Source organism: Sinocyclocheilus grahami, unplaced genomic scaffold (assembly GCF_001515645.1).
Source record: "Sinocyclocheilus grahami isolate Dianchi unplaced genomic scaffold, SAMN03320097.WGS_v1.1 scaffold260.1, whole genome shotgun sequence".
Lineage (NCBI taxonomy): Eukaryota > Metazoa > Chordata > Actinopteri > Cypriniformes > Cyprinidae > Sinocyclocheilus > Sinocyclocheilus grahami.
This window is the reverse complement of record NW_015505439.1, coordinates 212,087-223,879: the sequence shown is the minus strand read 5'-3', so window position 1 is coordinate 223,879 and position 11,793 is coordinate 212,087. Positions and strand designations below refer to the sequence as shown.

The 11,793-nt window shown below is 38.8% G+C and overlaps 1 protein-coding gene and 3 non-coding genes across 4 annotated transcripts in view; 1 reads left to right on the top strand and 3 right to left on the bottom strand.

The window, feature by feature from the left end:
- Window positions 1–930: 930 nt before the first annotated feature.
- On the top strand, window positions 931–1,003 carry trnam-cau (transfer RNA methionine (anticodon CAU)). Its single transcript has one exon. It is a non-coding gene; the product is annotated as a tRNA-Met (tRNA).
- A 716-nt stretch (window positions 1,004–1,719) lies between these two features.
- trnai-aau (transfer RNA isoleucine (anticodon AAU)) lies at window positions 1,720–1,793 on the bottom strand. Its single transcript has one exon. It is a non-coding gene; the product is annotated as a tRNA-Ile (tRNA).
- A 275-nt stretch (window positions 1,794–2,068) lies between these two features.
- trnad-guc (transfer RNA aspartic acid (anticodon GUC)) lies at window positions 2,069–2,140 on the bottom strand. Its single transcript has one exon. It is a non-coding gene; the product is annotated as a tRNA-Asp (tRNA).
- A 3,154-nt stretch (window positions 2,141–5,294) lies between these two features.
- Window positions 5,295–11,793, bottom strand: part of LOC107599100 (serine/threonine-protein kinase PAK 2-like) — a 17,067-nt gene continuing 10,568 nt past the window's right edge. The window contains exons 11-16 of the mRNA XM_016290602.1: window positions 11,692–11,723; window positions 9,282–9,478; window positions 8,887–8,986; window positions 7,801–7,997; window positions 6,270–6,407; window positions 5,295–6,177 (exon numbers count right to left, since the gene is read on the bottom strand). Coding sequence (XP_016146088.1) covers window positions 6,091–6,177; window positions 6,270–6,407; window positions 7,801–7,997; window positions 8,887–8,986; window positions 9,282–9,478; window positions 11,692–11,723 — 751 coding nt within the window. The 3' untranslated portion in view covers window positions 5,295–6,090. The remainder of the gene's footprint in view (window positions 6,178–6,269; window positions 6,408–7,800; window positions 7,998–8,886; window positions 8,987–9,281; window positions 9,479–11,691; window positions 11,724–11,793) is intronic.

Below are 11,793 nucleotides of genomic sequence, written 5' to 3'. Positions count from 1 at the left end.
TTTTTTTGCACCCTCAGATTCCAGTTTTTTAAATAGTTGTATCTCGGCCAAATATTGTCAGATCCTAAATAATACATCAATGGAAAGCTTATTTATTCAGCTTTCAGATGATGCATAAATCTCAATTTTATTGAGATTATTTATAAATCCTAATATCCTAATATTATTTATCCTAATATCCTTATTTAATACACAATATATGCATTTTAAATGTTTTTAATTTAATATATGCATATGCATTTGAAATCTACAATCTTTATTTAATATATGCCTTATAATATATTTTATTTATTAATTTGTGCATTTTAATTCTACAGTTGTTATTTATTCGACTATGTTATTTATTATCAAAAAAATCTAAATATTGAGAAAATCATCTTTAAAGTTGTCCAAATTAAGTTCTTAGCAATGCATATTACTAATCAAATTAAGTTTTGATATATTTACGGTAGGAAATTTACAAAATATCTTCATGGAACATGATCTTTACTTAATATCCTAATGATTTTTGGCATAAAAGAAAAATGTATAATTGTGACCCATACAATGTATTGTTGGCTATTGCTACAAATATCCCCCAGCGACTCAACACTGCTTTTGTGCTGCAGGGTCACATTTATGCATTTGAAATGTACAGTTTTTAATGTCATGTATGCATTTTAAATCTGCAATCTTTGAAGTGGCTGTTCACTCTGACTCCCTCTAGTGGACGAGGCTGGATCTCATTGTTTAAACTGGTCTATTGTTCCTCAATCATCTTTGTACAGACACTCTTTTGGGATTTTTGTAGATGTGCACACAAACATATTAAAAGTAGAGAACTAAACAAGCAAAATCAAGTACAGACCTGATATGCAAAAGCAGCTTGTTGTGACTTACCTGAGGCGTTCCTGCGGTAACATGAGGAGGTTTTGCACAGTCCACCTTCAGGCCTCGTTGGCGCAGTAGGCAGCGCGTCAGTCTCATAATCTGAAGGTCGTGAGTTCGAGCCTCACACGGGGCAAAAGTTTTAGTTTTGCTAGAGCAATGACATTCAGTGCTGTTGTTTATTGTTTGAATTTGTTGAAAGTTGCTTTATTCACACTTTTTTCCATTAGCAGCAAGCAGTTCGCATTGTTTAATATCAGGTCTACTGGAAATGCTGCCATCTGGTGGGTGTTTTTACCATTAACGGCAACCATTACAAATATTTTGTTACCTGAAATATAATTATTTTATACTTATTTTTAGTTAGCAACATTTCTCATTTTTGTTCAGTCTAAGCATTAAAATAACTCAAACTTAATTCATAAAAACCACACATTTAAAACTAATATAATTAACAAAAAACTATGAAATTAGAATGAAAATGGAACATAAAAAATAAAACATTAATAAAAACTGTAATAGTATGTAGGAATAAACAAAATCTTAATCCTAAAAATTATTTAAAAAGACATTAAAATAAATTAAATCTGAAATTAAATTGAAAAAGAAAATAATAATACATAAAAGCTAAAATCTAATTCAAATCTATGCTAGTAAGCAGACATAAAATGAATAAAAATGATAGAAAAAGAGCCTTATTGAAACAAATTAAAATGTAATTGGAAAATATAAAAATAATTCAAAACATTAATGAAAACTATAATAGTAAAACTAATAAAAATGACAAGAAAATACAATTATTAAAAAAGTAAAAGCTAAAACATAAATCAAACAGTTGCAGAAGCAAAACACTGGCCCGTACGGGGATCGAACCCGCGACCTTGGCGTTATTAGCACCACGCTCTAACCAACTGAGCTAACCGGCCTGGGGGCCAACCTTACTGAGTCACTGTTTTGGAAAAATGAGTACATATTTCATGTCAAAGTCAGTGGGAAATCAAAGAGATGCAAAATCCTACGAAAACAAGTCTAGTTTAGAAGAGTAGCGTCTTTTCGTAAGTAAAACGATGTACTAATGAGATGTTTTCTCTTATCTTAAAATAAAACAATTAAGTAATTCCCAAGTGATCGTTAGATCTTAAAATGGGAGTCTTTAAATGAGTTTTCCAGTGAACGCATATCGAGGGAAAAAAACAGTTTTCTCCCCGTCGGGGAATCGAACCCCGGTCTCCCGCGTGACAGGCGGGGATACTTACCACTATACTAACGAGGAGTGATATTAAGGGTCTTATCAACCCCATTTGCTGCTACACTCTAGTCAACCTGCTTTTACTATTAAAAACAAGAGGCAAAACCGGTTTGGTAGCATTGCAGTAACAAAAAAACACTTTTTTAACTCACCTCTTACCTTGATGTTGTATTGCGGCACTTGTGTCATGGTCTCCTGATGAATCTCTAACGTTGAAGTGCTCAATTGTAAGCAGGGTCTGAAAATAACAACCAACAAGCAGAGAACTTGTCACAGTAACTTGTCTCCGTAAGTTGTGTTCCAAATTTGAAGTTTATATAAAAAAAAATTGAGGTTACCATGCAATTTTGTTTAGATGTTATACCAAAAACAGCCATCGGGTGCCACCCAAACTCCATTTTTTTGTCACAAATCTATCAATTTCTTTCTCAATATTAGGTCTATCACAAAATAACCACCAAATATGGAATCTTGAGACTTTCCAACGATATGTATTTTGTCAAGATTATAAAACGTTTTGATTCTAAAAGACTGTAATGTGTGTTTTTGACCTCCCGAACAAAAACACACGTGAACAGGACGGAGAAATGAGCGATGTCTTGTGTAAACAGATGCATATGAAAAATAATGCGATCATCAGCAATAGACAGCATATAAATGAAAACTGCATAATGTTACGGAGTAAAATGTTGATGTCTGTGCAAGCTTTGGAGGTGTTGATGGAAGCGATTTACTGGATTTATGCTTTGATAATCGTACGGAATATTATCCAGATGTAGCTTTTGATAAAAATGTGATTTTCTCACCTTTTTGCTCAAAATTATGCATTTTATATGAAACCTACCTATATTCAAGTGTTGATAAAAAAAAGACTGCTTTAAGCTAGAATAAAACGGATGTTATTGTTTAAAAGTAGAGTCAGCATCACCCCGTCCCTTAATCGCCGCCCTTCGCCAGGCTCCCGACATGAGTGGGTGCGTGAGAGAGGAGGGGCGCTGAAATAGCCAGGGCTGGCGGCGTGTGATGGGGCACACCTGAACCGAATGAAGCCTCATCGCCGCCGCTGTTTAAATGCCGAACGCGCCTCTTCCCCGTGCATGCACGCTGGTGTACTCGTGGGTCCAGGAGGGGTGCGTAGAGGGACTCCCGTACCGCCAGAGTCGTGAGCTGCTGGACCCGCAGTCCGGACGAGAACCGCACCCGTTACACGGCCGTCGTGCAAGGATGCTGGGCCGTCTAGTCCCTTCAAGCGCCGTGGGCAGAGAGAAGGACGAAGCCGCTGATAGAAGCCGCCGCCCCTCGCGCCCCGGACCGGAGAGGGGAGCGCGTGCAGCCGCCGGACTCCGCCCCTTACCTGGACCCTTCCTTCCTTCCTGACCACTGCCCTTCCCTGCACGAACCCCGCAGCACGACGAGGACACCAGATCCCCTGTTTATTTTGGACAATTGATTACTTTTTTTCTGGACACTTTGTTTATTTTCTGTTAATAAACGGTGTCTGTCGTTTGCTCCTCCCGCGACAACACCCATTAACGTAAACTACGCCAGAGCGCGTACACACCTCACGCACCGGATGCCGTGCGCGCGCTCAAAGACAGCTGGACATAGTGGTGTATTAGAGGGTAAAAAATGATATAAATACTGTTGGGTTTCTCGCACAAAGCGATCGTTTCGGGTGTTAGGACATCAATGTGTCGTCACGAGCCGCAGGGTTTAATTTGGATTTGTCTGTGCATGTTTTTTTTACACTCCTAGATTTTGTTACCATTGCCATGCATTATACGACTGACAGACTGCAACGGCTGGAGTTAAAAATCATCAAATGTGTTCCGCTGAAGAAACAAAGTCACCTAAGCAGATAAACATCACATTTACATTTTTGGGTGAACTATCCCTTTAAAATCCCTTTTCAAACCTAATAGTCTTGACATTATACTGACACAAGTTTAAAAAATAAACTCACCAGTTCACATAAGCAAATGCAAAGAAAAATCGCGTTTAAGTTTGAAAAGAGGGCCTAATTTGAGAACTTACCTTAATCATGAGTTCGCGCTTCACTAAATACAATCTTAATTAGTGCTAAACAAGTCGATGTGAAATCTGATTTGGCGACAACAGTCACAAGAAATCGAAATATCATTATAATTTACTTTAAGTGAGCATTAGAGAATGCGTGTCTTTATTACAAGAAGATAAAGTACTAAATCGTTACACTTATGATGTACAAAATGACATCTCGCTCGAGACAACATCGAATTAATGTTGTTTTTATAAAATGAAGCTGAAAAGCTTATGGAAGAAACCCTTTGTTTAACAGAACCAATTTTAACTAATAAGAAAACCCATTTTAGTTCAGTTTTCGAACAAACGTACAAAATTTAAGATACTCACCAACAAGATGGAGCCGCTCATAATCTTCAGATATCCTTCAGGTCCACCCAAACGCTGATTTCGACGCCAAATAACTTTAATCACGTTAGAATTTCGTTCAGGAGTGTATTCGATATCAGAATGGACAACTTTATACAGAAATAATCGATAATTATCATCTTCGCCATCCTGAGGTGATTCTCGCGGTCCTCGCTGCGTCACGTTGTCGTTACGGTTTGAATTTTAGTGGCGGGAAAGAAAAAAAACCGCTCATAAAATGAAATAAATAAATTACAAAAAAAATACAGTGTTGTATTTAATAACGCTGGTCTTATTTTTCTTTCTTTTTTGGCAAGTGTAAAATAGATTTAAAAAAAATTATAACACTCCTCACAAATCCCAGTTACATCCCTACTCGACAATGGAATGGATTGTTAACATTAAAATTGATTATTGGGACATTTCAACTATGCAGTACTTTTTCATGTCCCTGTAATATTTTAAGAAATTTGACTACAAATATCTAACCATTTGTAAACATGGAAATCATATTTTCTAATCACAATTTAGTGAGTTTGCAACTAACAAAAGGACCTTAATATCATCAACCACCATGAAGTGCAATCAGTATTGATGATAAAATGTAAACATGAACAAGTATGTGTTGTAATGCAAGTTAAAGAGCTCAAATATCATGGCACAACAATAATGACCCCATTAACTCATGACAAGGTTTAAACAGACTATAAAAGTCCCCCTAGAGAGAGTTTATTCTAATCTCAAGTCCTCTTTTAACGAAGAACAAGAGACAATGTTGCAACGACCGTATTGTTCACAGAATTTGCAGGAATCCGGCCTTTTCTTGCAAAACAAGTGACTGAAAAGCATAAAAATAGTTATCAGTTCTTACGTCGAGACATCTCGACAAATGCATTCACTTTGTAATAAACTGTTAGTTACTAAAACAACAAGAAAAGTGTTCATGTACACAAACATAGATCTACCTAATCTACGCGTCCTGCTTTTGGTTAACTACATCAACTGAAATGCTACGCTTCTTCGAAGTACGTCATACACACATTTCATCACATGAACGTTACGTCTCGGGTTACGGGAAGTTCAATGGCAGAAACCTGCCCCTTCAGACGGAGTATAAAGATGTTCGCTGGAATCACAAAGGCACAAGTGACTACAAAAATCATTCACTGCTCACAGTTGGCGTGTATTGGTAAAATGCTCTTTCCTTTTGGTCAAGAACAGGAGTAGGTCGTTTTCATTCACGGTTCTGGCTAACAAAAGGTCTCCAGCTGGATTTGAAATCGCCATAATTGATTCTGATCACCAATTATGGAGCAGACGAGGTCTATAGAAGCCAAAAAATGGAAGAGTTCATATATAAAACAGACAAAGTCCCACAAGAATCTAACGGGAGGACGAGGAGAACATCTAATGCCCCCCAACACCATGGCGGTCAATACAGGTTTAAAAACAGGACCCAAATGAAATGCTTGGAGTTTTGTTTTGGTACAACACTGATATGTTGTTGAAACACCTGGCACAGATTTCGAAGAGTGTTCAGCAGTCCGCGGCGCCCGCGGGTAAAGCTAGCGGTTGTTCTTCATGGCGTCCTTGGCGGCCAAAATCAGAGGCGTGAGACTCGAGAGAGGCTTGGCCAACTTCAGGAAGGGATGCTGAAGGCGACAGCAGGATTGATCAGTGAATAAGTTCACACAAGTCACGCTATTATTCCTTAATCGCTAGAACTAGTCGCCAGCTGGTTTACCTGCAAAAGCTCTTTGCTTCCACCCCTCTTCTCCACATCCATCTCCAGACAGCGACTCAGGAAGTCTCGGAAGATGGGCGACAACTTTTCAGGGCTCTGCAACTCTGGAGTCCCGTTGGTGGCAATCAGGTAGAGCGCCTGAGGGAGAAAGAGTTCGGGAGTTTAGTTCCTGGAAGTCGCCACATCGCTAACTTTTTGGAGAACCAATAGAACTGCGTTTCCACTGTCGGGCCAAAAGCGGGCGTGCTAGTGCGTGCCAGTCGCGTTTCCACTGTCACTTCCGGGGTTTGATTGTGCTTCCTCGGGGCCAACGGCCCAGAGAAAGAGTTCGGGAGTTTAGTTCCTGGAAGTCGCCACATCGCTAACTTTTTGGAGAACCAATAGAACCGCGTTTCCACTGTCGGGCCAAAAGCGGGCGTGCTAGTGCGTGCCAGTCGCGTTTCCACTGTCACTTCCGGGGCTTGATCGTGCCTCCTCGGTGCTTCCTCGGGGCCAACGGCCTGGGTTTTTTGGAAACCTTGGGCCAAAGCGGGCCAACTGGGGCTAGAGGAGTGGCTATGAACAAAGGCGGAGTTTCTACGTGTCTGGAGAGCGTCAGTGCCGCGGATCATTTCATAGAGTTAACAGATAACACCACCATCAAAGACTTTTAAAATAAGTTGAGCTCAAAACTCCCTTTCAGACAGCAGCGAGTGTTTGAAACTTCTGTTTGAGATCCAGTGTGGATTATGATCACCATACAAGGCCGAAATAGGTATTTATAAGCGATGCATAAGACTATGCACGCTAGCCATTAATGTTACCATAGTAAACATGGTAAACACGACCGCTTGAAGAAATCAGACATCAGCTTCTCATTCTCTATCACAATGGTGTATTTATTTAGTTACATTTTATCTGTCATAAGTCTTGTCTCGAAGACTTAGCTCCGCGTACATCATAAAAAATATTATAATAATGGTTTTTGTTCGGGAGCTCCCTCTGCTACTCGGGTCGTATTTTTTTTTAAATGGAAAAATATAGAAATGATCAATCTTTCTAAATGTGATGTATACTCTGACTACAAATAAACAGAAACAGACTCGACTGAATAAGTAGGCTGTGTCCTCTTTCTTTTGTGAAATAACAGTTCATACCGCTTTATTTCTGACTAATTTTCAATTCTGATCAATTAATTCAATATGATCTTTGCTTATGCTTTTGGATTTAAATCTTTAACCAAGCATGCAAACAAACGGACGCTTTTATCATGTTCGTTTTGTGATCGCGCTAGTTCCAGTGACTTTCTGATTAGTTTTCTGATAACTTCTCTTTGTTGGTGAAATGATGGGGTTGCGTGACGTTGTTCCTGAGAGGCGTGTAAAGGGCGGGTTTTAGTGAAGCGCAGCGGAGCTTCTGGCCCGACGGTGGAAATGCATCGTGATTTTGGGCTCGGTGCTACAGGTCCGAGGCTATTAGCCCACCCGGCCCGTTTAAAGCACTGGCTCGCACTGGCCCGACAGTGGAAAAGCGGCTAATGATACCAAAGTACCCTCAGTGGATTCTCATTGAGGTACGGCGGTTCTCCCTCCACCATCTCGATAGCCATGATGGCCAAGGACCAGATGTCGACTTTGGGTCCGTAGGCTTTGCGCGTCACGACTTCCGGAGCCATCCAATATGGCGTCCCCACCATGGTGCTCCTCTTACTCTGTTCAGGAGTGATCTGGGCACAGAATCCAAAGTCGGCTGCACAGTAGGAGATGAAAAAGATGGTTTAGAGAAATTTCATGGTTTGTTTTATTTCATTAACGACTTTTATGGAATTTATAGACCTTAATCCCGTTAGATGCCATTTTTAGCGCCAATAACATTTAGGATGTAAGAATTGTAGACCACTGGGTCATATGGTTGTGTACTTTGGTGTTGATCACGAAGATGGCGAAAGGCAAAAAAATACATAATTCTAAAACCATTCCAGAGGACATGAAAAACTAAATGTAACCCAAGACGTAATGGGCCCCCATTTATGAAACGACACCAAATTGTTCAGTTAAGTAAATTGAATGAGAGAGTAAACAAAAATATTGTTTCATAATCAATTTACACATTTTGTTTTGGCGTTTTGCATGAATAAGGCCCATTCATAGCCTTGTTTTCCTTAGCGTCTAATTAAACATGGCATCTACCCTGTCTAAAGTCAATCATCAGTTTTTATTGTGGGCTAATTTTATTCACTGCATGTACACTTCTGAAGAAATGTTGAGATAATAAAAAATATGTTGGCTGTGATAACCAGCGTACATCAAAATACTAATGAAATAGATGTATTTTAAATGCTGTTGGGTGAAAACCAAACACTTTATTCACTTGAATAATATCCGAACAGTTTATTTGCAGTTTCTTTATAGTCGTCAAGTTCTGGCTCACAAGAACTCAACTGTTCAGAACAAGCAACTAAACCAAACCAAACATGACGCTTTCTGCGTCTCAGAGTACCAGGTGTGAAAGCACCTTTCAAAGAGTTTGCGCCTAATCACAATCAACATCTTTGTGCTGCGATCTAACCGAACTTCACACTTCAGTCCGTTTCCCCTCGTAAAAACCAGAGTGTTTGCATAAAGGAGCAAGAACGTACTGAGCTTGACAGAACCGTCCATTCCCAGAAGCACATTGTCACTCTTGATGTCTCGATGAATGACCTGATTAGCGTGCAAAAACTCCAGCGCTTGCAAACACTGTGAGATAATAGACAAGAGGAAGTTTATTAGTTAAGCGACAGGGTTACTTCCTGTTAACACATACTAGTTCTCTTTGTTGGTGAAATGATGGGGTTGCGTGACGTTGTTCCTGAGAGGCGTGTAAAGGGCGGGTTTTAGTGAAGCGCAGCGGAGCTTCTGGCCCGACGGTGGAAATGCATCGTGATTTTGGGCTCGGTGCTACAGGTCCGAGGCTATTAGCCCACCCGGCCCGTTTAAAGCACTGGCTCGCACTGGCCCGACAGTGGAAAAGCGGCTAATGATACCAAAGTACCCTCAGTGGATTCTCATTGAGGTACGGCGGTTCTCCCTCCACCATCTCGATAGCCATGATGGCCAAGGACCAGATGTCGACTTTGGGTCCGTAGGCTTTGCGCGTCACGACTTCCGGAGCCATCCAATATGGCGTCCCCACCATGGTGCTCCTCTTACTCTGTTCAGGAGTGATCTGGGCACAGAATCCAAAGTCGGCTGCACAGTAGGAGATGAAAAAGATGGTTTAGAGAAATTTCATGGTTTGTTTTATTTCATTAACGACTTTTATGGAATTTATAGACCTTAATCCCGTTAGATGCCATTTTTAGCGCCAATAACATTTAGGATGTAAGAATTGTAGACCACTGGGTCATATGGTTGTGTACTTTGGTGTTGATCACGAAGATGGCGAAAGGCAAAAAAATACATAATTCTAAAACCATTCCAGAGGACATGAAAAACTAAATGTAACCCAAGACGTAATGGGCCCCCATTTATGAAACGACACCAAATTGTTCAGTTAAGTAAATTGAATGAGAGAGTAAACAAAAATATTGTTTCATAATCAATTTACACATTTTGTTTTGGCGTTTTGCATGAATAAGGCCCATTCATAGCCTTGTTTTCCTTAGCGTCTAATTAAACATGGCATCTACCCTGTCTAAAGTCAATCATCAGTTTTTATTGTGGGCTAATTTTATTCACTGCATGTACACTTCTGAAGAAATGTTGAGATAATAAAAAATATGTTGGCTGTGATAACCAGCGTACATCAAAATACTAATGAAATAGATGTATTTTAAATGCTGTTGGGTGAAAACCAAACACTTTATTCACTTGAATAATATCCGAACAGTTTATTTGCAGTTTCTTCTAACCAAAAAGTTACGAATTTAACGAAAATTGGAATATCGCATAAAACTTTGCACAATTAACACTCGTAAACCTTCATGGTATCATTAGCTATGTTTCTAACCAAAAAGTTACGAATTTAATGAAAATTGGAATATCGCATAAAACTTTGCACAATTAACACTCGTAAACCTTAATGGCATGATTAGCTATGTTTCCATCCAAAACTACAAATTTATCTTGTGCGAAAACTGGAATATCACATAAAACATTTGCACAATTAACACTCTTAAACATTCATGGCATCATTAGCTATGTTTCCAACCAGAATTAAAGTTATGTGAAAAGTTGCGTAAAACATTTGCTCAATTAACACTCAAATTTCATTAGCTAGTTTTTCCAACCAAAAGTTACAAATTTAGCTTGTGCGAAAATTGGAATATCGCATAAAGCATCTACATAATTAACACTCTTAAACATTTACAGTTCCAAATTTAAGTTTTACGGAAAAATTGTGATATAAAACATTGGCACAATTAACACTCGTAAACCTTCATGGTATCATTAGCTATGTTTCTAACCAAAAAGTTACGAATTTAACGAAAATTGGAATATCGCATAAAACTTTGCACAATTAACACTCGTAAACCTTCATGGTATCATTAGCTATGTTTCTAACCAAAAAGTTACGAATTTAACGAAAATTGGAATATCGCATAAAACTTTGCACAATTAACACTCGTAAACCTTCATGGTATCATTAGCTATGTTTCTAACCAAAAAGTTACGAATTTAACGAAAATTGGAATATCGCATAAAACTTTGCACAATTAACACTCGTAAACCTTCATGGTATCATTAGCTAGGTTTCCAACTAAAGTTAACTTGTGCTAAAAATTGGAATATCGTATAAAACATTTGCAAATAAAGCAATGTTTCCATTCCATGTGTTTAAGAGAACAAATGTGTCACTTCTTGGGAAACTGGTACAAAGTGTCAATAATAAAAATGAAAGTTGTTTTTTTTTGGCTCTTTTTTTGACCATAATCAACTACTTACAAAATGAAAATTTCGAAAATTAAATTACGGATGGAACAATAACAAACGCTGTTGTGTTAACTTGCATTTGGACATTTCATAATGACTAAAACAACCTTCTAGATGGTGTGCGATGAGATTTGTGCGCTAGTCTGTACATTTATCCAAACACACGATCTGTTGAGGCACGCAACGCAAGTTTTAGTTCGCGAATGTATTCGGTAAATGCGTTTACGTCATAGTTTCTGTGCATGTCTTCTTATTGGATAGAAAATATACAATTCAAAAGTTTTACACAGATTTTAAGCCCATCTTGGCATTTCCATCCAGCTTTTTGTTTTTATGCAATATCCCAAAATTCGCCTAAAAATGCTAAATAGTATCCAATTATTAAGGTCAGCTTGGAACTTCCCGACCTGGAAGTGAAGGTCAAGCTCACAAAATTAAAGAGCATTTACCTGTCTAAGAAGTTGACAATGTTGGGATTCTTTAGCTCCTTCATGACGAGAATTTCGTTGATGATTAGCTCTTTCTTGGGCTGCTTCTGCAGGTTGATCTGTTTGATGGCCACCTGAGAGACAGAAACGTGTTGAGATGACGAAACTGTGGAAGAACAAACAACAACGAATCCGTTTCGCTCT